At 50.6% G+C, this 27,557-nt stretch overlaps 1 protein-coding gene and 1 long non-coding RNA gene across 3 annotated transcripts in view; one reads left to right on the plus strand and one right to left on the minus strand.

Moving 5' to 3' along the window:
- LOC142583083 (uncharacterized) overlaps positions 1-27,557 on the minus strand; it is a 417,463-nt gene that overhangs the window by 360,603 nt on the left and 29,303 nt on the right. The gene's annotated exons all lie outside the window — the stretch shown is intronic.
- Positions 1,210-26,756, plus strand: LOC142582096 (glycine receptor subunit alpha-2-like). Its single transcript, XM_075691504.1, has 5 exons — positions 1,210-1,424; positions 16,734-16,816; positions 18,676-18,810; positions 25,419-25,792; positions 26,475-26,756. The coding sequence occupies exons 1-5, from the start codon at positions 1,210-1,212 to the stop codon at positions 26,667-26,669; spliced, it is 1,002 nt and encodes a 333-aa protein (XP_075547619.1). The 3' UTR covers positions 26,670-26,756.

Here is a 27,557-nt window from a genome sequence, read left to right on the forward strand (position 1 = left end):
CGTCTGAAAGGACTGGGTAAACCATGCAACTCAATTGAATTGGGTTAGAGACTTGCGACTGTTTCCCTTGAACGAGGAGTTCCCAGTACGCGCTAGTCACGAGCTCGACCTGATCTCGTTCTTGCCCACTGTACACACCACCCGTCGCTACTACCGATTGAATTATTTAGCAAGGTCTTCGGACCGATGTCCGGCGCGGCTTTTCAGTTGCACGGGTCTGTCGGAAAGATGTCAAAACTTTATCGTTTAGCGGCAGCAGAAGTCCTAACATGGTCCATCGCAAACAGGGGTCTCCGGTAAGTCAACAGAGCCATCGACTTAAAAGCTACCTCTGATACTTATTATGCCAGTATGTGCTCAAACACGACGCCGTTTTAGAATCGTCAAATCTGCCAAAAAAAAATTTCCCCGTTTCGCTTGCAGTGACTTTTTTGGACGAGGTATGCGTGACGCCAGCTTCGAATTATCCCGGAAGATAGCCGTTCTTGATGACGTTCTGGGTCGCTACGACAAAAGAGCGTGGCCAACGTACAAAACAGGTAAACTGCGGTACTGCGGGCGTATCATAAGTATGGCGTTTCGCATAATTGTGCCTTCTTGATTATGTGAAAGACGACTCCACATGCCCTGTAATTTGCTCACAGGGCAACCGACGAACGTGTCCGTCAACCTCATCGTCTACGAGTTGGGTCCCCTGAACGAAAAAGACATGGTTCGTTGCATTCCTCCAAAAGCGGGTACCGCAACAGTGTAAACTATTCGCTATTTGCGCGATTCGTTTTTGTTAAAGCGCGCTGATTTTAGGAAGTGAACTATCGCCAACTTGACTTTTTTTTTTCTTTGTCGCTCAATGGCGACTTTGACGACGACATAAGCAAACGACGCAACATAAGATATTCCAATTCTTCAATGCGCCTTTCCATGACTCGCGCTTCGGCAATTATAGAAATTTATATTGTTCTACATAAAAATATTTCCTTACTATATTACGCCCTATTTCGCTTTGAGTTTCCTTTCAATAATTTTTAGCGGATTCGCAAGGAAATGTCTTGACGGTAATAGCAGAGTTCCAGCTTTTTTTTTATCCAAATATTTACAAGTAGAAATGACAGTATTGCGTATGTTATAGCCTTTTCCCGTATCATTGGGGCAGTAAAGGGCAACACGACGTTTCTTTCGTCCTCGTGACAATAGGACTTCCGGGTAGACATGGACCTGCAAGAATCTTGGACCGACGACCGCCTGGCGCTAACAGAACTGGGCGTCAATTACTCCTTCATCACGAACGAAGACAGCCTCATCGGGAGCGTATGGAAGCCTGACATATTTTTCGTGAACGCCAAGGACGCCACGACGCACGACATCACCGTTCCAAACCAGTTGCTGCAGATCCTACCAGATGGCGTCATCCTGTTCAGCATAAGGTGCGCGACCAGCTGGTTTACGCTGGGACGGCTAGCGATTCAGCGTAGGACGAAAACTGACTGATTGACCGCGCGAGTAGGCAGGCACTTGCTCTGATGCGTCAAACTGCTTCAGGTGACACAGCAGCGCGAACCAACATGAAATACAGGAGATAACCATAAATCTCGGTAGGGTTAATTCGTATTGCAGTGGACTTCGTTTATATTATATTGCTGCATACTCAGATTAGAAAGAAGATCCCTAATGTCCACACCTAATATGCTTCAAACACTATCACACATTGAGCTGTGGCGCGTATACATGACCCATGGAGGTGCCTGAGCCTACCGCGCAACGGAGGTGCGCACCTGAACCGTCCTGAGATACACTGAGATGTAATGAAATACAATGAGATGCAGTGAAGTAATTCAATCAGTTTCGATGCTGCGTGTTAGTGTTTGTTTAGTGTATGTCGGTGCGCCTGGGGGACGTGTACTGCGGTTACCATTTCGTTCCTCATCGTTACCACACGTAGAAGCAAACTAGGCGTGCCGCTAAGAAAGCCTCTTTCAGATTATTTAAAAGTCTCTCTCTCTCTCTCTCTCTCTCTCTCTCTCTCTCTCTCTCTCTCTCTCTCTCTCTCTCTCTCTCTCTCTCTCTCTCTCTCTCTCTCTCTCTCTCTCTCTCTCTCTCTCTCGCTCTCTCTCTCTCTCTCTCTCTCTCTCTCTCTCTCTCGCTCTCTCTCTCTCTATCTATCTATCTATCTATCTATCTATCTATCTATCTATCTATCAAATACCGTCCATAAAGTTATATTCTATAATTATCACCCTAAATAAACGATATATGTTGGGCAGGCTGCCTCTTCGTAAACTGTACGTGTTGGCTCATCTCGTAGGCGCCAACTACTCCGCTGCTCTGACGCAAGGGGAAAAAATACGAATAAAGCTGGAGGCACACAGAAAGCAGCTTAAGTAAAGTTCGAGCTGACCAGTTCAATAATGCTCACAAGACTTTTTTGAATAAGCTTTTATCTGATTCCACCCTCGAACAAGGAATTTGTGATTAGTAATAGAAAGATAAAGAACTCACATATAATCGTTCTATTGGTGAGCAGCACTAATGCGATAGCATTATGGGCATCCTGTTATTCGATAGTTGTCCACCGACATCGACTTCTTCCTCTCACATGTTGACCCGGAAACTGTGCGATCTTATGGTACTGATTTTCTTCATTTCTTGTGCATCGTTACATGCAGTTGTCCCACGTAGCTTGTGCCAAAATTTAAAAATACGCGAGTTCCACTTCGCTGTACAGGAACAAGCTGACGTTGTTTGCCGTCGCTCGAAGCAAATCAGGCTATTCTTTTGTATCTCGCCTAATTGCATCATTTATTATTATTAATAAATTAACTTCTCAAATATTATCATCTGAGCGAAATTGTGAATCGGAAAATTGTAGGCCATGATGAAAAATTTCATATCCATCTTTCTGTTGCTCAATACGTCGCGCGTGTAGAGCAACAAAAAGATGGATCAGAAGAAGCCATCACACGACACATGCATGATCGCGTAACGGCTTCTCTCCTCTACACAAGTGATACGAAAGAAAGGCGCGTGACCTTTATTCACGCATCAGAAAGCTTACATGCTTAACTTATGACACGGCGAGTGCGGGTCCTAAGATCTCATCTTATTGTCATTCCCGCTCCCAATTCGTAAAGTACCCGGCGCGGTCAAAGACGGTGATCGCAAATTCGCGTCCCTCTGTGTTGCTGCCCGAGTTTCTTTATGCCATATCTGGACTATACGTGTCGAACGCGGGGGCGCCATAACCTAGCAACAGCCTGAAATATGCCCCCTCCCCCCCCGCAAAACTGCACACTTTTAGGCCCTATAAAGGAAACCGGAAAATTCACACAGTAACGCGATACTACGCGATTCCCTTTACCACTTTCCCCAGCACAGGGTAAGCAGCCGGTTCTGACACTGGCTAACCTCCCTGTCTTTCCTCCCCTACCTCCCCCCCTGTACGCCCTATAACTCCTGCTAAGCATGAGCATGAGTTTTATGGATAATGCCTACAATAATTCAGTGAGCTCTCTCAAACGTGACCACTCTTGCTCGGATCGGCAAACGTACTGCTGAGTTTGTTTGCTGCCCTCAATATGACATAAGACGGCAAACATAGCATCTCTATACTAGGGGTTATGGCTCAACGAAGTGTTAACAAATAAGGTGTTAGCAGGAGACATGTGGTTCCAAGAAGTGCTAAAGAGAAATATATAAAATCTTTCGACGTACGTTCAATTATTTACTTAGCTTGATTGCTTTTCGGAGATTCGAGACTCTTCCGCAGTTATTACGCACAATGGGCTTTTGTCGTATTTCTGCTGGCATTGCAATCAGAAAGGTTAAGCTTTTTTTTTTCTTTATTTTCTGACGATGGGTCAAGTTATCAAAAATAAAAAATAAAACAAAGTATAATATAGCTTTGCGAATTCACAGGCATCAGCAATCGAAGCTCTTTCAAATGAACAATGATGAAGGCCAATTTGAGGATGCTCGCGCCGCGATCGATGCCATAGACGCCAAGATGCCAAGATGGCCATAGACGGCGGTCCCGAAAACATATCGAACGCGGGCAACGCAATCAAGAGTATCAGTCGCGAGTACAGCTGCATGCTACTCGACGGCGGAGTGGCGCTGTACGTCAAGGCGGGACAGTTGGATGCGGCCAAAGCAATGCCGATCGGGCATCCTTCGTGGTTCGTAATCGATTCCATTGCAGGAAACTTTATCGAGTGCAAAACTGTCATGCACAGTTACGGTAGCGGCAAGCCTAATCGTATCGTTACTAGACCTTAGGTCGCCGTCCGTCGCCGCCACCACTTCCCATCGACTAATAATACCAATTGCAACAAAGGCGGTGTGTGTGGTAACAGCAACATTGTTGTCGATGTTTGCGGTGGTGGTGGTACTACCGCTACTGCTGCTGCTGCTACTGCTGCTGCTGCTGCTGCTGCTACTGCTGCTACTGCTGCTACTGCTGCTACTGCTGCCACCGCTGCTGCTGCTAGTACCCCTTCTTCTGATACTGGCAACAACGACTATATCGGGCAACAGCAACAGCAACAACACATTGTGCGATCTGACATCGTCAACAAGTTTGATCTAACGCGAGACTGTCCGCGACGAAACGTGGACGCGGACATACTGCTGTCGCCTTACATTCTGTCGTGGTAGGAAAACAAGCCGATCACGGTGAGAATAGACGCCGTGTTGGTAAACTCCGTGGTCGACGAAATCACTCATCGGCTGCAGGAGACAAAATTTTCGGTCGGCGCTCGCATCGCGCTAGTCAACGAGTTGGTCGAAACGTACGTCAAGATGCCCGCGCACGCAATCATCGCCGACGTGCGCTGCGTAGACATTGCTTACAACACCACCAAGCAGGGAGTGTCGCTCTTCAACGAAGTGGTGGTGCCGGCTCTGCGGAGAGACGTGCCTCACATCAAACTCACCTTTGACAACACCGAGAGCGAGTCGCTAATCGGGGATCCGCTCACCGCGTTCCTACACGTCTCTTTACCGCGAATATTCATTAACGCGGGCAAAGAGTTTGGCTACGCGAGTATTGAAATCGTCAACGAGAGCGCGGTGGCGACGGGAGCAGCAGCAGCAGCAGCAGCAGCAACGGCACCGCGGCGGCGGCAGCAGCAGCAGGAGCAGCAGAACCCGCAACAACAAGAGTAGGTGGAGCGAAAGCATCGGGTGTAGTAGCATCGGTACCGAGACGACTGTGTGCAGCTCGAATAGACGAGATTGTGCTGTCAGTGTTTAGTCGAACAAACATTCGTAACGTTCACACTGCCCACTTTAACACGTCGCGAGGATTGAGTGAACTGCAGACGTACAACGTACATCACCGGTCGAGTGTTGTACGCACACCAAGCCCAAACAACACCGTTTTCTGCCAAATCGGTCTTTGTGTTACGCAGTGACGGTGCACCAGAGACGACGTCGCCGGCGCCGTTTTACCGAGACCACCGCTCTCGATGATGCGCAACAACAACAACAACAAAAAAGGAAAATGAAGCACTGTGAAGATGACGAAGAAGAAGAAGGAGGAGAAGAGGAAGAAGAAGAACAAGATGAGGAAGAACGCGCGATGAAGATCATAAACGACCGCGAGGCGCGAATGATTGCGCGATGCATAACCAAAGCGACAGAATGCCACGTCGAATCGCTCCACTTTCCTATCCCCGCTACGAAATCGTGCAACGTCGTGCCGGTGCACGTGAGATCAGAGCACTTTTTGCGAACGACCTCCTCGGTGAGAGGTCTGTCCGTGTTGGACTTGGGGTTTTCGGTAATTCCCTGGTTTCTGTACGACTACGAAGGAGGAGATGAAAAAGAAGGAACGGTGTCGTCCTCGTCGCTAAAGTTCATCAGGTGCGGGTTCCCGCCAAAGCACAAGTGGTGCCGCAACATGCGCAACGAGACCGCACCCACGGGAATAGAATTCAATCGACTCAAGCGCAGCACCGAGGTTTACTCCGAGGACACGGCTCTGGCGACAAACGAAAATTTCAACGCCCTACTCGACGACAGAAACGCGCACCTGGGCGTCACGTCGTCAGTCGATATCATGTTTGCGCTGGCCAGGTTGGACCCGCGAACGTGCATCAGGCTGCACCTTTACGACATGCCGCCCACGTACACTTACTCGGCCGCCCCGGTTGCGCGCAGCGTCAACGAGTCGATCGTGATGCGCGAGCGCGAAAACGTCATCAGAGAGGTCATGTGCGAGCGCAGCGTGGATCGCGGATACGACGCACCTTGAGACACGCACGGACTTGCGATTTTAGGGGATATGCGCTCGGCTGGCGAGCTCGCGCACCGCGTGTATTTCGAGTCAGTGGGCTTGCGCATCGCGTTCCCTGCGTGTTGGCGGGCCCGCGCACCACGTGTTGGTGTGTATTGGTGACCACGCGCGCCACGTGTTGCACACGTTGGTGTGCTCGCGCGCCACGTGTTGGAGTGTGCGGTGACCCTGTGCGGCACGTGCTGTGCGTACCAGTGGGCTCGCGCGCCACGTGTTGGACTGTGGTGTGCGCTGTTCTCGCATTCTTCTATCTCTCTCTTTCTTTTTCAACATGGATTTCCGCGTGCCGGTGGGGCACCCGACACACATGGGCCACCGACGCCACGCGAACACATCGTTCGTGACTCTCGTGCCTGCAACCCTGCAAGAGCTCAAAGCAAGAGAAGAGCTTCAGCGCCGCGCAGAGGACATTGTTGACAAGTGGCTAAAGAAGCAAGCCGCTACCTCTCATCCTGCGGTTGCCGCCCTGACTGGGACCCCACTTGACAGTACCAGGAACCCGGCGGCCCCTGTAGTAGCTGTGGAGCCGACACCGGCGAGCACCCTGTCTCTGACTCAGGACGGTACCCTTGCTGAAAGGGTCGCAGTCCCGCTGCCCAGCTCTTCAGACGAAGAAGAAGAGATGGACCAATCGAGCTCGCGGAAACGCGCCCGCGAAATCAAGAGCGAGGACGAGAGGGTGACTGCCCTCGCAAGCAGGCACCGTGCGTTCGTGCCCACTCGGAGAAGCGCGCTTCTCCCAACGAATCTCCCGAATATCAAGCTGAAAGGACGGACAACGGCGGCAACATCTCCCGACACGCCGGAGAGACGGTCGCTACCTCCCCCCTGCCTGACACACAAGATGACGCTCCTGCCACAGAAACAGTGTCGACTGCTGCGACTCCCCTCGCGATGGAGAGTACGGACGCCATCTCTCGGCCTCTCGACAAGGTGCCGGCCGCCTCCCTCGCACTCCCTCAAAGCAAGGGCGCGACTGCGGACACAGACACGTCGTCTACTAGCTTTGGGGGTACGCTGCCTGCTACCGCGACTGCTGCAGCGCACACTCCCAATCCGAGGGTTTCGGCACCGTCGGTGCTTCCGGACAACACCCTCGCGTCAAAGTTCCTGAAGGGCCCGCCACGCCAGATTGCTGCACAGCAGAACCTGCGGAAGAAGAAGAAGCAGCAGAAGAAGGCGAAGAAAAACACTTCTACTGCTTCAGAAGCTTCTACTTCCCGGCGTGTTCCCGGGTGACCAACTCCTCGCAGCGTGCTCCTGAGACTGCAGCCACTACAAAGGCAGTGGAGCGTGCGGACCTCTCAGCTCGTGAGCCACCTGCGGATGACTTCCAGCTGGTCCTGTCGAAAGGAAATCGGCGCCGTGCAAGGGCTTTGGAGAATGCAGCACTCCCAGTCAACCCTGCGGTCACCGGCACGGTGCTCTTCCGCCCATCTGCACCGGGTGGAGCCTTGCGGAGTGCCCCGCGCCTCGCACTCGCGGCGGCACTCTCTGCGCGACCAGGTGTTGCTGCAGTTCGTGTGAACCACAAGCGCAACATTGTGGCCGCCGATACGACCACTCGGGCATGCCTTGAGGAGCTGCTGGCAGTCACCGCGCTCCATGGCATTCCAGTGACGGCCTGCCTGCCGGCTGAACGTGGAAAGAGCACCGGCTACATACACGGGATGGACGGGATGCCTGCTGACAAGGACGTGCTGGAGGCCATCGAGTCCTCCGTTCCAGTCCTCACAGCAACAAAGGACGGCAGCACGGTGATCATACGGTTTGCGGGGCCGATCCTCCCTGAACAAGTGAGCATCTTCAAGCTCTGATTCAGGGTAAGGCCGGGAGGCCTCGCACACTACAGTGCCGACAATGCGGCCGTTTCGGCCACGTGGTGGAGAGCTGCAAGTGGCCGACAGGCTGCATTTCCTGTGGCAGAAGCCACCCTGAAGGCTCCCCTTGCCAGACAGTCCGCTGTGTGAACTGCGGTGGCGCCCACACCGCGGACACTCCGGCCTGTCCCGTGGCAGGAGGAACGACGGGTGGCCACCATCATGGCGTCCTCCATCACTGCACTGTCCAGGCGTGCGGTGCGGGCAGCGTTCCGTGAGAAGAGCCAGTTGGAGCAGGCCACTACACCCTCGCCGCGCTCCTATGCAAACGCAGTCAAGGGCATCGCTGATCTTTCAAGGCGTCCGGTACCAGCCCCACACAGCTTCCAACGTCCGGTGCCGCAGGCCACTGCTGTCCTTTCAACCACACCCCCTACCGTCCGCTTGGTGCAGACAACCGTGGAACAGCTGGTGGCAAACCTGCTGCTGACTATGCAGGCAGTCAGCACCATGCTTCATGCTGACCACCCTCTCCACACCATCTGCCTACCAGGCAGTGGCACTCCAGAACCAAACCACCCAACATTGCTGATTCCTCTGCTACAAGGAAGGGCCGCCGTCGTCCAAGTGTTCTCCAGTGGAACGTCAACTCACTGCGGCGGCGGCATGCGGACCTCTCGTTACATCTCCCGCAGAGTGAATATGATGTGCTTGCTCTGCAGGAGGTATACGTTGCAGCAGAGAAGCTGCGACTGCCAGGCTACGTGGGCTACAGTGTTCGCACTTCCTGCTCAATAGAGTCATGCCAGGCCACCCCCTGCCTCGATGACACACATCAGCAAGGAGCTCCCCGCTGCGCAGTGTACGTGAGGCGAGAGCTACCCCAGGTGGAGATACAAGTGGCTGACCTGACTGGCGGGCCGTTTGAGTGCTGTGTAGTGCGCGTACGGATCGGGGGCGTGGACACTACTATCGCCTGTGTGTATGTCCGACCCTGCCAGCTTTGGGACCCCTCCTGCCTGCTGCGTTTGACCAGTCACCTGGGCAAAGACTTCGTCCTCTTTGGCGATTTCATTGCCCACCACACAGCCTGGGGTGCCCGGCACTGCTGTCCTCGTGGCAAGGCACTACGGGATGCTGCTGACCAACTCGGCCTGCAGATTCTAAACACTGGCGCCCCCCCTTTCATCTGGAGTGGAGCTCGTCCAACACAGACGGCAATCGACCTGAGCCTGACCACAGAGGACTGTCGGTACAGCTGGGAGACGCTTCCTGACCCCTGGGGTTCCGATCATCTGCCTCTGCTCGTTTCCTTTTCGAGGCAAGTCCCCCAGGTGCAGGGAGTGCCTCACAATCAACTGGAAGGCCTTCCGTGAGCTCTGCCGGCAGGCGGACAATGACGGGGATCTGTTGCAGATGATCGTGGAGTGCGCCAATGCCGCTACCATACGCTCTACTGTCCCAGAGGGCAAACCAGTTCTGGATATACGCCATTTTGAACTGCGAGCTGCTCGGCGCCGTGTGGAGCGCAGGGCCCGGCGCACCATGCTTCCGGAACAATGGACGGCCTACCGCCACGTGGATGCTGTCTGCCGCCACCACGCCCGACGACGCAGACGGCAAAGCTGGGAGAGCGTCTGCTCCACCATCAGTCGCAATCGAGATGGTGCTCGAGCTTGGCGCCTGCTGAGGTCACTGATGGATGCTCCAAGCGCTCAGCGCCAGTCCTTAACCGTGGCCGTCCTCATGGGCATCAGCGAGCGGGCCCTGGTCGAGCGCGTAGCCGACCGGTTTGCTGAGACGTCTCCAGTCCCGCAGATCCTGGCCTCGACGGTCGCCACAAGACGCTGCCTCCCTCCCTGCCACCATACAGAGTGGGTGGCAGTACAGATCTCCGCCCAATGCAGCGAGCCTCTCCGCATACACGAGCTCGAGTCGGCGCTAGCTCTCACACGACGGCGGAGTGCTCCAGGAACCGACGGGATAACCTGCCAGATGCTGCGTAACCTTGCAGAGCCACAACGGGTGCGACTCCTGGAGCAGTTCAACTCCTCCGGGAGCACCGGGGTCCTACCTGAGAGCTGGCTGATGGCTGTGGTGGCGCCTTTGCTGAAGCGACGGAAGCCTGCGACCTCGCTCTGCTCCTACAGGCCAGTCTCCCTTACCTCTGCAGCATGCAAGCTGATGGAGAAGATGGCCCTATCACGGCTCGAATGGATAGCTGCCCAGCTGAAGTACTTTGCAGAACAGCAATCTGGCTTCAGGCAAAAGCGCTCAACGGCGGACTCCATCGCAGATGTGGTGGCCACCCTGGAGGATGCCATGGGCAATGGGGACGTCGTCATGCTGCTACTCCTGGATGTCCAGAGTGCCTTTGACCGGCTGCCGCACGAGGTGATCGAGACTGTACTGGACTGCTTAGGCGTCACCGGATGTCTCCGGGGCTTCATCTCTGCCTTCCTGGTGGGCCGGAGTTTTCGTGTGCGGGTGCTCAGCGGGTGCTGTGCGGGTGCTCAGCGATCCCAGAGACATCACCTCCGGTGTCCCGCAGGGATCAGTGCTGAGTCCTTTCCTCTTCAACCTGGCTCTGGCAGGACTCGCAGCAGCACTACCGGCTGACAGCCGCTACCCAGTCTGCTGCGCTATCTACGCAGATGATGTCGCGCTGTGGATACGAGGACCCAGGAGAAGTATCGCTGCCATCCGGGCCTCTCTACAGAGGGCATTAGAAGCGGTCATCTCCTTCCTCGGTGGCATTGGCCTCTCCGTGTCCCCGGCAAAGACAGAGGCACTACTTGTATACCCCCTGGCCTCCGCACGCCACTAGGTGAAACAGCTGCGCATTGCAAACACCACCGTCCCATGGAAGCGGGAGATCACATATTTGGGCCTAACCATTGATCATCGACTCTCCTGGATTTCTGTTGCCAAGGCTGTCACCTCCAGAGTCCGAAGAGTCGAGGGGGCAGTGAGCAAGATGCAGCAGCGTGGTCGGGGCTGCACCGTCACGTGGGCGCTTCGGGTGAACCAAGCTGCGGCCACATCCATCCTGCTATACGCCCTGCCGCTGCTTCTACTATCTCCAGCCAGGAAGCAACAGCTCGAGAGACTGCACAGCAGTGCAGTAAGGAGCATCTTCGGTCTCCCCAAGCACTCCCGAATTGCTGCCACATTGGCTGAGGCTGGCGAATGGCCATTGTCGCTGCACATGCTCCAGCGTGCGCTTGGGCACATTGACCGTCTGCACCGTGCTCCAGACGGTGGGGCTCTGCTCTGTCGACTGCGGAGCCAGCCGCTATCTCGCATAGGGGGCCTCTGTCAGCTCTATGAGGAGCTGATTGTGCAGCGACCAGTGCCCATGGTCACATCTCCGCCACACGAGCAACCTCCAGAGGTGCACCTATCCCTGAATGGAGCATCAAAGCGCCGGGCGCCAGCAGCAGTACAACAGGCTGCTACTGGCAAACTCCTGGAAGAGCTGGACGGCAGGCTGCTCGTGTACACGGATGGCTCCGTGCTCTCCAATGGCTCCGCAGCGGCGGCATGTACCATCCCGTCGGAAGGCAGGAGCAGGCAGTGCCGACTTCCTTTTTGCGCGAGCTCCACAGCAGCTGAGCTGGCGGGACTCCACCTGGCTGCAGACCTCCTGGCTGAGGACCCCCCGTCAAAACCGGCCATCGCTCCTGGATGCTTCTTCTCCTTCTTGATTTGGGAGAGGGAAAGTACGCTCAATTCTACGGCCCATATGGGAGCACGGCGCAACGTACTGGGGATGGGGGCGGGGAATGAAAGATGAGAGGATAGAGGGGGAAAGGGAGAGTAGGTTTCAGGCAGAATACGTCAGCATCATCCAGGGGCGATGGCCGGCGCGCGAGGAAGAGGCCATGGGAGGCCGAAGTCTATTGGCGATCTAGGAGCCCGCTTGAGTACACATATTCAAGCAGGCTTGCCAGTGCTGGGAGGTGGTAGCGGGCCGGGAAGAGTAGGTGTGTTTCTGGGGTAGCCGGGAGTCCATACCGTCGGTAGGTGGCAGTGACTGGAGCGCGCTCCTGGGCTAATGCAGGACAGGTGCAGAGCAGGTGCTCGAGGGCCTCGGCGTCACCGCACCTTCTGCAGGCCGGCGAGGCGATGCGTCCCTTGGCATGAAGCCTAGCTGCCGTCCACACGGAGCCCGTGCGCAGACGAAGGAGTGTGGAACGGTCCCGTCGCGTGAGACCGTTCTCAGGGAGGAGTTTTGGGGCGCGGTTGGTAGCTACCCTGCTATCCGGATGGCTGGAAGTGAGCAGCTGTTTGAGTCGCTGCCTGGAGGAGTCCGATGCTGGGACTGCTCTGGTGTGTGGAACGGTTGGGTGGTGGGCGGCCCGCATTCCTTCTTTTCTTTTCCATGTTCTCTCTCGTCCTTCTCCCCCCCACACATTTTTTTTATTTAGTCATCATCTTCTAAATCTCTTGACTACCACCAATCCTTTAGCCTTCATTTTATTTCTAGGTATACCTCATCCCCCCCCATCGGCTCTCTTACACTTCCTTCGCCTGCTTTATTTACCCCTCCCGCTCTCTCTCTCTGTCTTTCGACCGCTCCAATTTTTTTTTTCTCCTATCTGCACCCCCACCCATTACTCTCTCCACACACACCCTTTCTCCCTCTTTTTCTTTCCTTTATGTGACCTCAACCTTCGTGGTATTACCCCCCTCCCTTCTTCTTACCTCCGTCTGCGCACGCGCGCAACACGTCTCTACCCCTCCCCTCTAATCTTACTCACATCCAGACCACTTCCCCCCCCACCTCAATCCTCTCTTCCCGCCCCCCCTTAACCCGCTTTAGCCATTTTTTTTTGTTTATCTTTATTATTTGAGTGCTATGCGACCGCCATATCTCTTTTCTTGCACACACACATACACACCCACCGGAAAAGTGTGCTCTTTGTTTTTTGTTTTTTCAACACTGCGGATCAGGAAATGGTGGAAACGACAGGCAGATACAGAGAGAGAGTGGAGTATGGGTGGTAGGAACGAGATTAGAGTCGATGGGAATAAAGAAATACAATAGAACAAAGAACTGGCGCGCGCTGTGAGGCATGCGGATGTGTGGAAGGCGAGATATCAAAGAAGTAAATGTGGAATGGCGGTGACGATGTGATCGATGTTGGTGTGTAGGGGGCGGGAAAGGGGGGCATCCTTTTTTTTATATATGCATGGGTACGCATATGCGCATCCGACAGAGGCGGAAAGGTGGGGGGGGGGGGGGGGGGGTAGAGAGGGAAGATACATATATATCTCTCTAAAAAATTTTTTTTTGTTTAATAAAGGAGAAAGAGAAAAACATTGACTTGGCGTGAATATAAGCGGCAGTCAGTGGGAGATTCGATCCACATACACGTAGAGTAGTTGTCGTTATTGCGGTCTCTCTCTCTCTGTGTGTGTACAAAAAAATAATGTCTTTTTTTTTAGCCCCGGTGTTAATGATTTTACTTTTACTATTTCCTTGCATCTCAGTCACTAGCATGGGTGAGACCATGGCTACATCTGCAGTCGCTACCGTTTTTATTCCAATTCCGCGATTCGTAACATCGTACGACGACGGCAACATTCTCGATGCAGTGGACGCCGTCATGTCACGGACGCACCACGTGGTGTTGCGGCAACGCCGCACGTTGGGTTCCGAGATGCCACCGTGGACGGAACAGCAGCAGCAGCAGCAGCAGCAGCAGCAGCAGCAGCAGCAGCAGCAGCAGCAGCAGCAGCAGCAGCAGCAGCAGCAGCAGCAGCAGCAGCAGCAGCAGCAGCTTTACCACCCATCGTACGACGGGTCGTCGACCAAAGACTCCATTGTCGCCTCGTCGACCTCTCCGTCCATTGTACCTCCTACCGAGAAGTCCACCGGTGCAGAGCCAACGGTGACGTCGTAGGCCGGTGCACCTGACACCCTCTTGCGCCCTCCTCCTTCCGAGAACCGTATCCATAGGGTGCCCCCTCCACCGTTGTTGAGGCGATGCCGGCCCGTCCTGTCTCATCCTCGGAAATGCCCTTCAATAATGTCGAGCAAGCTGGATGAAGAAGCGACCGACAGCGGCAGTAGTATTAGCGGAATTAATGCTACGGGAGAAGGAGGTGTTCAACCGTGTCCCTTACCCATGCCTACGTTCGAGGGAAACGCTTTTGTGAGACGGGACTGACTCGGGCAAGTATTGTACTCGTGTTCCGACGATCACTACGGAACAATAACGCTAATCTGCGTGTCTGAAACGGGAGTGTGGAACGTCGAGTCCTCTTGCTATCACCGACATACCGTGATTGGAGTTTTAGCCACCTGCATAGTGACTCTGTCTGTAATTCTGTTCCTCTCGGTTCGCTATTGTTGCAAGAAGCGCTGCGACCGAAGTTCTTCGTCGAGTTCATCTGCCGAAGACGACGATGACGACAACGCGGAATTGACCATATTTTCAAGGAAAACAAAGCGAGACAGTATCATCGTGGTGTAGAAAAAAATAATTAATAATTAGGTCAGTATCATTATATGTACATGTGTGTATATATATTTTTATTATTATATGTGTATGTATTGACTTTGTTCTCCATCTCGCACCATCCCCCCCCCCACTTGAAGAGAGTGAGGGGGGGGGCGGCTAGGATGGACTAATAAAAAAAATTATGTGTGTATATATATATATATGTATGTGAAGAAAAAAATGTCTCCTTTTTTTTCTGGGATTAATTATACCACGATCGTACATGCGTCATTGTTGCGTTGCTGGACGCACGATGGTGTTGTTCCCGGTGATGCCACGTCGTCACCCGCCGATGCCGTCCGATCGTTAGTACCGCTGATGATGCTAGTAGTGACGCCCGTACCGCCATACACGACGTTAATACCGTCGTTGATTTCGTCTCTGAGTCGCAAGATGGTGGTGTTGATCTGGTACAGCGCAATGTCGGTGCCCATGTCCCGGTGCATCCACTTGGGGCAATCGCGATATGCAAAATTTATAAACGACGACGTGGGTATCCTAAGACTGATTTTTCCGTCGTCGGAAGAGACAAACTGGTCGGCGAATGGCTCTCGTACCGTACCGTAATAGTAAAAGACGTTGTCTATGGGCGCGGTGAACAACTCGTCAATCCCGCTGTTTAACACCTCGGAATTGGCCAGGGTTACCGGGTAGATCAGAGTTCGAGCAAAGAGATTGCGCATTTTCTCTTGCAGGTTTGGAATCAGCGCGCCTATGGTTTCGGTCTTTACCGGAGACGGAGGATCGCTGTTGCCGAGCGCGTGTTCCGACACTCGAGACAGACAGTGCACGCAACCCTCCGTCACCGCAGCGGCCGCCACATCGGTGGCGGGACGCAAGTGTCCGACGAGCAGCGCGGCGTCGCTCGCGGGACCGATGATCTGGCGCAGCAGCGACGTGTCGATGTGACCGATGGCGTAGCTGTTGTACACGACGGGAACGAGCGCGCCGCTACTCGACGTGGACCGGCGGCGATCGTGAACTATGCCGCTGAGTATCTTTATCACGTCGCAGTCTAGGTACACTCGATCTACCGAAGTCACCCACCGCACCCGGTTGCGGTCGCCAAACTTGAGATTCTGTTGCGCCGCGATTTCCTTGGCGGGCAAACGCGTCTCGCACAAAGTCGACGCGTCGCAGGTAATGCGCTTCGCGCCTCAGCCCGCGCGCGTATTCGAGTTTCAGGTCGAGGCAGGAGCCCAACACCAGGACGTCCACCGCGTCTTTGAGCACGTATTCCAGCACGGACTTTGCGTTTGGTATTTCGGCCACCAGCCTCCCCTCGGCGTAATTTACCGTGAGCCAATCGTCGCCGTTGGCGGTCGTTGCTTGTTGCAGTCTCTGCTGCTGCTGCTCTGACGACGGGGGTTGAGGTAACCGTAGCTGCTGCTCTGACGACGGGGGCGGCGGTAAAACGAAAGGCCAGGGGCGGCGGAGGTAGGCGCGTGGAGTGTACCACGCCACGTGCGACAGCGATTTCGTTTTTCCCGTGGCGTATGCGATTCTGTTTATAACGTAACGCAACGCGGTGTCGTTGGCGATCGCCTCTTCTCGCGACACCGTCGCGACGCTGGGGTCCTCTTCCCGCGCCACTGCCCTTTTCGCTTTCCAACTCGTCTGCGGCCGGTCGCGGAAACGTCTCGCTAGCGTACACGTACATTGCTGCCAACAAATCTTCGGCGCCCATCAGCGCGGTCACAGCGTCTTGCGTGCTCGCGTGTAAGCGGACGACCGTTTTGTCGATGACGAAAGTTTCCGCCTCACCCTCTGCCTTGGCGTTGCTCTGTCTCAACTTTGCAGTTGCAGTGTCGAATACTTCCTTGTTTCTATTGTTATTAGGAGGACGGCGGCTGTTATCAGGCGCAGCCACGAGTGGCGATGGCAACTGGAAACCCTTGAACGCGTCGCTGCATAGTCCGACTATAACGACCGCTCGCACGTCAGCTTCCGTCACCCCGTAAAATTTGGTCACTGAGGACAAGGCCTCATCTGGCGTTTTGGGAGCCGGTACGTCGAGCAATCGCGAGGTGCCGATCGATCGATCGATTTACATCATGCAGTCAAGCGAACAAATCAAAGGAACTTTCACGTGTGCTCAATTTCACTGTGCAGGATTACTCTCCAACTATCGTGCTTGATGGACTTCCAGCTGTTCCCGCTAGACAGGCAGATCTGTGATGTCGTCTTCCGCCCGTGTAAGTCCCTTTACATATCTAACATAGCAAGGCAAACTATTTCTTTTTGCCCTTGCAAAGTCGTTTTCCCAGAAAGTAGTTTTACAAGTCCAGTCATCGTCAGCCATAAAAACGAAGATGTTTATCAATCACTTTATTCTCTCTAGATTTATTAATATATTTTTTTCTTCTATTTAACTACATGGGCCTCTGTGATCGCAGAAACCTTTTCAGCGCATTTCTGTTGTTTTCGAGGAACGGTACTGTATTTTCTGCCACAAGGTTGCCTATCAGGTCGTGACTATGAGCAATTTATTGCTGTGAACAGTGTGAAGCTACGTACTGAACCACGCGTGGGAGTGAAAATTTCTAATATAATTTTTCTTTACTCATGTGACCATCAACGCTACCGAAGTTAGCCGCACTGGCGCTGTTCCTTGTTCTGATTTCACTTCGTCGCTAAACAGTCATCCATAATCCTTACATAAAAGAGGAAGAACGGGGGGCAAGGAGTCTGCTGCCTAACTTTTTTTTTATTGCGAAGTATTTCTTTGCCTAGTCGGCGCCTAGGTCAAACTCGAGGCCGTCCAAGGTCACAGAATTCGTCGCCTATGCGCGCGCGCCCCCATGCGCCCGCTGGCTGGTCGCTATAGGTTCTGCCCCTCTTTGTCCCACGCGCATATATAGATATAAATACATATATACGTTTTACTGTATAAGAGTGATCATAAAGTGTTTTTATTTTCTTTCATTACCCTGAATTTAGCGAGGGGGCGCTGCAACTACGAAAGGTCCGCTCCGCTACGCTAAACGTATATCTAAAACGTGAAAATCGCCCGCCGCTCCGCTGTGGCTTAGCGGGGCAGCTCGGAGCGGAGCGTACCGTAAAGACGCTCAACTAAAACCTCTAGTTATACATTTAGCGTAGCGGAGCGTACCTTTCGTAGTTGCAGCACCCCCTGGCTAAATTCAGGGTAATGAAAGAAAATAAAAACACTTTATGATCACTCTTATCGTAAACACGCCCAACTGAACACTCTACTATAACGCGCCATCGACAGTATCAAGCGGAAAAGAAGTGTTATTGTACAAAGGCTCTGCTTAGACTACATATGTATGCGACGCTTACCGAAGTGGCGAGGAAGGAGGCGAAGCGACATGCCGACGAGATACGCGTGGCCGTGGAGGGTGAGCAACAAGAGAAGTGACGCGCGGCCCAAGAAAAGTGGCACCCCAAGCGAACGGCAGCCGCCAGGCCGCCGAGGCCTAGCGGTGATACTCGTCGGACCGGCTGCCACTTGCGGGGTGTAGACACGTATTTTCAAAAGCACGATGAATGTGATGTGGTGCGCAGCGCCTGTGACCAGCGCTGGTTCTGATCGTACGTCGTTTGGGTTGTCGTGGCTCGTGCATGTGGCGGTCCTCGAGTGAGCTCTTCACCGGGAGGATATCAGTTTGTCCGGGCTTTGGGCCAAGGGCAGGGGAGAAGTGCTTCGCATTGACTGCCGTAATGTTTCTAACCTCATCTTTAATGTAAGCTATACTGGTGCAGCGTCTTACTTTAAAGTTCGCGGCATCAAGCTGCAGCCACCATGATCAGTGTACTATACGAACAAGAACATCATTGTAAACAAAATAGACATCACGAACACCACTATTACAACACAAAGGTCGAGTCATTTTTGCCTAAAACCAATGTAGAAATTATTAGATAGAGCGCAGGTAGCTAATAAGGTATACTTTTTCCAACCTCTCGCACCGCAAGATATTACCAGGGTCCTTCGATGTATCTTCATATTATTAAGCTCACCGAAGAAAACGAGATACTCTTACATTGAGCCTTCGTTCTATTTATTCTTTATTTTTTTATTTCTTCGCAGATTCTCACACAGACGAAAAGGTGGATATTTCCTGGCGCGAGACAAACCCTGTCGTGCTGGAATTCTCGAATGACGCTCCGGAATTCGACGTTATCAATTTTGAGATTCATAACTTCACAAGATTCCATCGAACGGGTGAGTGCTGCCTCACGATTTTACACTTGCACACGCAAGCTATGCCATCGTATGACGCATCGGTTCGCAACCTACGGCGTTGGAAGTCAGCGCTGTTTTGTGTATTTGGCGAGATAGGAAAAATGAAGAAACGAGAAACGACTCCAATCACTTTCTGCCAGCGACTAATCAGTTCAATTCACGCTTCATGTTGGAAGACTTCAGCCATGAGTGCAGCGCACGCTATAATCGCTTGTCTCTGGACGTGACTATACAGACCAGAACGCCACACATCTCGGTTGGACAAAGAGCTCCCGGCCGAATAAGCTTCACATCTAAAGGCGTGTTCTACGGGCCATGCGTGATGCCGAGTGTCGTGATATGATCAAGAAGTGTAGAAGTGCACATGAATATGCAACGATTGCTTTTTTTCTGAAGATGTATTAACAGTGTAATAAGAGATGCGTGGAATTGTGTGTTTATGGTTGGCCAGTGCAACTTCGCGCGTCTTTTGCGTATAACAACTTGCAAAGCTTAAAGCGGGCCGCTCGATCGAAACGCTACTGCGTGATCACTTTGTCTCGCGTGTGCGCGCTACGCGTATAAGAACAGGCCGTAAATGTGGCAGCATATTAAAGCAAAGCTTCCTTGCCGAGTGCGATTCACATTTTCGTACGTATCTTGTCTCTCTAACGGCGAACACGTTTAATAAAAGCCCCTTAAACTTCGTAGAGTAGCGACACTCTCCTCCTCCGCCTTGACTCCTCCTCGTTTCTCCTCTTTTTCACGCTCCCTCCTCGACCGTGGCGCCGCCTACACTGCTCGAGCTTAGCAACGGCGCCAACATGCACTCCTCGCTAATCCGTAGACGCTTCTCGAGCAAAAATGGCGCTGATGCACGGCGCGAGGGCCCACGTGGTGCTATTGATCCAATAGCGACGCGGCGTCGGCCTCGGCTAGAGCGTGCGAGGAGGAGGCGGTATTTTTCAAAGCGTGGCACTACTTTACGTAGTTTAAGGGGTTTTACGTCGAATAGGATCGTGGCGCCATCTGGGAACGGAGCAGCCGAGAAATAGTTCACTATCAGGCATAGCACCTTCTATACTTAGCTCTATACTACACAAAGCTATAGTGGAAGCTATGTTTCAGGCATACAGTTTCATACAATAATTAGATAACCATTAATGAACAGTTCTCCGACATCAGAATTCGAGCATAGGATCTCTGGCACACCAGCTAGAGATCCTATATAGAACGATAAAGAACGTATGGCGTGTTTCCATCCGCAGTAAAACTAGAAGAAACCGACGCATCAAAAACACCACGAGCGCAACTGAAATATCACACATGAAACATTTACACAAATTATATATGTATATGATGTACTGCATGTAACTATGTGTATATAATATCCAGCCTGCCTATATTTCGCAGCAACTAAAATTACTTCTTCATAAATTAGCTTTTTTTGTGTGTGTGTCGTTTTTCTCTTGTTTTTTGTGTTGTTGTTCAGTGATCCAAACTTCTGATGCTTAATAACGATGTGCGGACGGACGGAACAATTCTATAAGTATTAGTGTACACGGTTTTCCAAGTTACGGTCACCTGTGCTGTTAGTAAATCAATAAACTTTGGTTTGTATACTTGTTACCAGAATTAGTCACTTTGCTTACTCTATATCTAATTTGCTACACCGTTCGTGCGCGGAAGTGCGTAAACAACACCAAATAGCGGCATTCCCTGCCTTCCATAGCATAAGCAAGATTGTATGGTCCTATTGTCACGTTTTGGCCGAGCAGGGCTCCGAGCCGAGACAGGAACACGACGCCGAACGACGAACGACCTTACTTTATTCCGGCAAAGCTGCTGCCGGTTGATACCAAGCATCCACGGCGTGGCTGCGCTGGCCTTTTTACCAGCCTCGCCTTCACAAAGGTAGAGGGAAACACAACCCTCCTCACGATAAGAACCATGCGCGACAGCACCTTATCTCGCTGACAGGCTCGCCGGGCTTCGGCACTTGGTGTGCGCATGCGCGTGAGCGCAACACTATCCTGTGCACGAAACGGAAGTCGATGGTGTCGACGCGTTTCTAAGGCCCTAACACACACTATCCTTCGGAATTCGCAACGGCAAACCCTATATTCCGAAGTGCTTTTACTACGGCGCACAATGCCAATGATTTTTTCAACAGATGGTCTTTTTCCCGTAAGGATCGATTCCGTTCTTTGTTGAGATTTCACTTGTCAGTCGGGAACTGTGTACGCCAGTATTGTGTTGAACCTTTGACAAAAGAACATGTTTGTTATTGGTACGAATAAAACATCTCTTTATAACGGCGGCGCAGCTATCAGTGTACCTGCATAGGCTCATAGAGAGGGCAGAGTTGCGTCTACCTTTTCCTTTCGTACGTAGAATAGGTATACCGCGTTTTTTGTTGGTGGAGCTTGTTTGCAAATCTTAGGTGGTCGCCTACTGTAGATCATGACCTTCATTATGATCTATAGTCGGCGACAACTTCAAAATTAAGGCCTCTCTGGCTGCTTCTCGGCGATCATCTTTACCAGGCCCTGACGGCATCAGTTATGCTGCTTTAGCCCATCTTATACAATAGACCAGGCAAGAGCTCTTGAATTACTACAACCGCTCATGGCATCACGGTATTGTTCCTCAGTAATCGAAGTCGGCATGTACCGCTGCTTAAACCAGGAAAGTCGCCCTTTGACCTGACATCGTTCATCCAGCAACAAAACAACGTTCACCATTCCAAACAACGTTCAACAAACAACGTTGACCTGACAACGTTCATCCAGTAACAAAAATGTCTCAAGCGCATATCAATGGCGCTCTTTCTTTGTGTGAAATGGGCGTGCGTTAATGTAACAAATGAAGCGATCCTCGAGTCATTGGAGGCTGTTCGAATTGGTGACCCCATGTTTCAGTGGATTCGCGACTATTTGACGAGAAGGTCCTTCGCCGTGCACACCACAAATTGACCCACTCTATTTTACATACGGTGGCGACCCACAAGGCAGGGTATTGAGCCCTATTCTCTTTAACCTAACTATGGTCGGCCTCGATGAAAGTTTACCCAGGCATTTCACATATCAATGTACGCTGACGATTTTTTTTTTTTTTTTGGTCTTCTGCAGCGACTCGTATTCCAATACGTGTTCGCAAGGATTGAGCGGGCAGCCACCCTAACTTGGTCATGTCTCCGCAAACAAGGCTTCAATGCATAAAACAGCGGTTTCATAAACAACTAACTGAAACGCCGATGCATTACATCGGACATTTTGAAAATTAATACCGCAGAAATGATGCTGTCCAGGGAATTCGTTCCAAGTGGATACGCCGTGAGAACTCGCAGCTATAATTCGGAGATTGATATATGCGGCAAAAAATAATTAATAAAGCTTAACTAGCAAAATTACGTTAATTATTCAACTGAGAATTTTGACGTTTTGTATGAGTAATGGCTGCATCATCGAGTAATTTAGATCGAAGGTTAGAATTGTGCTATCTGCCATGTGCAATCTTTCAAAAATTTCGTGCGGCTCAAAAAAATAAAAAGAACACCCTGCGTATATTATGTAACCTCATTACGCGGTAACTACAGATGGACAGGAAGAACGAAAATGATTCTGTCTGTTTAGTCCAAAAGGTTAAATTGTGGGTCTTAATTTCCCGCAGCTACACAGTAGGCCATGCTGGAAGCGGTACTGAAGGGCTCCGGAATAATTACGACATTATCCTGGCTTATTAACATTCACCCAAAGCACGGTACATGATAATTTAGCATTTGTCTTCTTTCTGCGCTATAAATTTGCATAATAGATCACAATCTAAACCGACCATATATGTTCTTTTTTTTTAGTTTACAGATTATGTGACTTCCGTTCTGAAAAAGTTTTTTTTTTAGACTGCGATCACATACTTCTAGGGCTCTCTTCTAAAGATAAAAAAAAAATGCGCCTTAACTATCTATAGCCAATGCTAAGTTCTGCTCGGTGGAGTACTTTCTTATCAAATTGTTTATTTGGGCTCGAAGCAACACGATTTCTATGGACTCAAGCAGTTCAGACTTTGCAAGTTTCTACACCCGAAATTCGGCCACAGGGAACAGTAAGAGTGGATATAGGTGCACGCTTCGTGCCCAGTAATCGCAATTGCGCAATCGCAATAAATTAAACACCTGAACCGCAGCAGTATAGGAGGAGCAGTGGTGCTCCTACTTACAGGCGGTGCCACACTTGCAAGAGTTGTCGGCAACTTCTCCAAGTTGTCGGCAACTTCTCCAGCCAAGCACCGCTTATCGAGCGCGGCACAGAGACTAAAAAGCGAGCCACGACGCATACAGGGAAGATCAACGCGAGGAGGACGGAGTTCAATCGGAAAGCGACATGCGGCGTGCCATCCATCCCACTTCTCCCTGTTCGCCATTTCTGTATACCGTAGACGAAATTGAGGACCTGGAAACCCTCGCTCCAAAATATCCAATGTCCACGCAGGAACGAAATGTCGCCTGCGCTTGTGTTCGGAGTCATTCTACGTTTGAGTCCATCTATTATCATGTTTCCTTCAGTGTTAAATTCAGGACACTGTAGCAAATAATGGTCAATGTCGCCCAGGGAATGTGGAAAACACGACCGGATAACATAGCGCATCAATACAAATGTGCACAAGTTCCGTCCCCGTAGCCTTCGCTTGGTAGCCAGGAAGAGTTGTCCGCGAGTATAGTTAACATTTCCCTGTCTCTCACCATAACATTTCAAAAAGAGTGCATATCAGCCACCGTACAACGCATACATATGCATACAATGGCACACACAGCTCAGCATTACTCAAAGCGTCGAACCTGCACAAGTTAACGTGCCGAAAAGGTCAATAACGGCTGAAGTCAATATCTAGTCATAATTTATACGGAGCCATCTCGCTATGGCAACTCCCATTGTCAAAGCGTAGGTTTAGTCCAACAGTGTAGCGCCTGTGTGTGTGTCTGTTCTTCTCCTACGTCCTTGTGCTATTTGCGCTACAAGAAAAATCTGCAAAATGTTCATGTAGGACATCAAACCCCATTATTGATTTTTTAAATGCCTGATATTTATTGGTAGAGTGCTTGCCTATTTCCTGAGCATACATAGGAGAACAAATGTGCTACGCAAGTGTACTGAAAAAAAATGTGCAGTGACGGATCAGGGGCCGAAGTCACAAGGTTTGTCATTCGTAAGTTACCCTTTGCCAATTGCCAGCCAATCCTAACGTAAGATATTTTTGTGAACAAGGGCCCTGGTCACTTACGCAGTGTCTTCGAAAGAAAGCTTGTAACGGGAGATAAATAGTCGCACATCGTGGCTGGATGCACTGATTAGTAGTTTAACAAAAGACTGGTTAATGACTAGTGAACGAGAAGAAAGGGGGTTAAGAGGAAGCTTTAGCTCGGGCCCAACTCCGACGCGGCCTATTCAAATACATGTAAAACGCAAAAACGTTTTTATGACATAACCCCTGGACCGATTTTGATGAAATTTGTCGCATTTGAAAGAGAATGTTAAATTCTAGTGACTGTTGGAAGCGGAATTTCGATTTAGGGCTCGAATTTTCTTAAAATGATTTTCAAATATTTGACCGTTTGAAAGAAATAGAAGCACGAAGTTTATAAATTCATAGCTCTGCATCAAGAACCGATATCGCGGTTCTGTAAGCGGAATCCATTAGATCATTCAAAGCGGACAAATTCAATATGTCATTTTACATCTTACGTGAATTTGTTACGTTGGTTACGACGGTTTTGCAAAAGTTGTATTTCTCTATGATTAAATTTTTTTATATTCATGTGTAACATATCAATTTTGTCCGCTTTAGATATACTATTAGATGCAATTCACAGAATTGTATTATCATTTTTAGGGGTTAAGTTACAGAGTTGTAAACTTGATAGTTTCGTTTTTTGAAAATTTTCGATTTTTGCCAATTTTTAATAACAAATTGACGATCTAACTCAAAAATTCAAAACCAACAGTCACTAGATATTAAGTTTGCCTTTTAAATGCAACAAACCTCGTCAAATTTGGCGCAGTGGTTGCCGAGAAAAACGAATTCTCCTTTTACATGTATTTAGATAGGAGCACTTGAGCTAAAGCTTCCTCTTAACCGAGGGGCTCGATTTTTATTAGTCATATCATGAGAAGCCAACAAACACTGACACCAAGGACAACATAGGGGAAATTACTTGTGCTTAGTAAATGGAATGAAGAAATGATAAATTAATGGAAATTAAAGTGGATCAAAAAACAACTTGCCGCAGGTGGGAACCGAACCCACGCAGTGCAAAGGTTGTGGGTTCGGTTCCCACCTGCGGCAAGTTGTTTTTTCATCCACTTTAATTTCCATAAATTTATCATTTCTTCATTCCATTTACTAAGCACAAGTAATTTCCCCTATGTTGTCCTTGGTGTCAGTGTTTGTTGGCTTCTCATGATATGGTTAATGACTAGGTGACACAGATAAAGTGTCACGAGAAACCTTGCACGTGTCACCTTATCGTTAACCTCTCCTTCTTTACGCTACGAAGCAGCACGCCTCGTTATGATGTCTTGGAAATTTTGACAGGAATCGCGCACTCGCAGGCAACTTCAGCAGCCTAAAGATGGAGTTCCTGCTGGAGCGGGACCCCGGCTACTACCTCATCCACCTGTACCTGCCACTCACGCTAACCGTGCTCATGTCGTGGCACGCGCTGTGGCTCAAGGTTGAGATCCCGCAGGCCCGCATGGTGCTCAGCGTCAACTGCCTGCTCACCATCGTGACCGTGTCCAACGGCGCCCGCGCACTCATACCGCGGGTCTCCTACCTGAAGGCCGCCGACGTCTGGGTCACCGCGTGCATACTCTTCGTGTACGGCGTCATCTTGGTCTCCGCCATGGTCAACTACATGGCCAGGCTTAAGCTCAGGGCCCTCTGGCTCAGGAAGGTGGACCAAGCCTTTGCGGACGTGTGCCACGTAAGCTTCAACTGCATTAATTCGTCTCGTGCGCAGAGCTATCGGAGCCACGTGTCCCCCGTGTGCTACCACCTCGCAGTGACGGAGGCGCGTGACTGTGCTGCCAGCAGCTGGTTTGCCTAGCATAAAATATTTCGCTTACGTACCTACAGTTAAATGTTACTAAACAACACAAAAACCTGTTTCGTGACTAGCTGAGCATCCAGTGTACAGCGCGTGTATACGTGAGTGAGTGAGTGAGTGAGTGAGTGAGTGAGTGAGTGAGTGAGTGAGTGAGTGAGTGAGTGAGTGAGTGAGTGAGTGAGTGAGTGAGTGAGTGAGTGAGTGAGTGAGTGAGTGAGTGAGTGAGTGAGTGAGTGAGTGAGTGAGTGAGTGAGTGAGTGAGTGAGTGAGTGAGTGAGTGAGTGAGTGAGTGAGTGAGACTGCGCGAGCTCTTACCCACTCACTGCACTATTACATATCGTGACAGGCAACAGGCATGTTTATTTCGAATGTTTGGTCCTCGTGAGCTCCATTGTTATTTTTTTCGTGCGCGTAGCGGATACGAGACACTTTTTTTTTTCGGCGATACCCAGAGCGCAAAATTCGCTCCTTTTATTCCTCGTCGGCGCTGCGCTTTTCAGTCTCGAACATGGCGTCGCTCGCATATGTTGTTAATCGCTAGTTAACTCTGCTGTTGCAGGTGGTGATGCACGGGACGCCTTCGGACGACTTCCTGCTGAAAATGAACCGGGCCAACAAACAGGAGCACCACAGGAACGTCAAGAGATCGGAGTCCGTCGAGAGGAACGCTCGCTATCTTTTCCCCATCTGCTTCCTCTTCTTCAATATCGTGTACTGGCCGTTCTACATGCTGCGCGCGTACGCTTACTTCTGAAAGCGAAAGTTTTCGATCAGAGCAACATTCAATGGAAAGTTTTCTCAATAAACTGTCTTCCTCCGATCCTAAGTCTTGCTGAGTATCCGACTTGTACCAAATGTCCTGACAGGGCAACCTTAGGAATTTAAATTGACCTCCGGTATGACAATAGACCTCTCGTATAACGAAATAAGCCACATCCGCCTTAGCACATTTGCCCACGTAAGCAAAAGGGCGAAACGCGCGTGTAGCAGAATCCCCGTCTCCTAAGACAGATATTTCCTATAGGTACCTGCCGGCGACCTTCACGTTGAAGCTATTTATGTATAATCGTCCAAGGGACGACAATACGTATTTTTTGTACGTATTTTTTCTATGTGTATTCTATTTATCTCTTACAGCATAAGCCTTCGGGCAAACTGCGAATAAAATGTTCTAGAAAGCTATTCATTTTAACTAAATAAGTCTAACTGGCTTAGACAGGGGGAGTCTCCCAGAGCTAGAGTCTGACCATGTACGTAGTTCGGATTCCTCTAAATGCCTTGCTATGTCATACAGAAAGAAAGTTGCGTACATCACAAAGAAGAAAAGGTAAGAATTTATCTGAACCGCACTATTCATTCTGTACTATTTCAAGGGTATTATTACCTTTCAAATATTAAAATTAATATACTTTAAGGTCGAAATCTTTCTTAGAGAGTTACCACCACTTTTCCGCATCGGGTATGTTTCTAGCCCCTTTCTTGGGCACTTCGTTCAGTATTCTAACAAGCTTCCACCGCACTCATTGCTGTCGCCCTTTTGGCGAAGTTGTGATTTCTTAAATAAATAAACCAGTAAAATTATCCGAAGGCCGGATTAGAACTGGGAACATCTAGCAAAGAAGCCTGTTATGTAACCACTACA

The sequence above is a fragment of the Dermacentor variabilis genome, chromosome 5 (assembly GCF_050947875.1).
Source record: "Dermacentor variabilis isolate Ectoservices chromosome 5, ASM5094787v1, whole genome shotgun sequence".
Taxonomy (NCBI): domain Eukaryota; kingdom Metazoa; phylum Arthropoda; class Arachnida; order Ixodida; family Ixodidae; genus Dermacentor; species Dermacentor variabilis.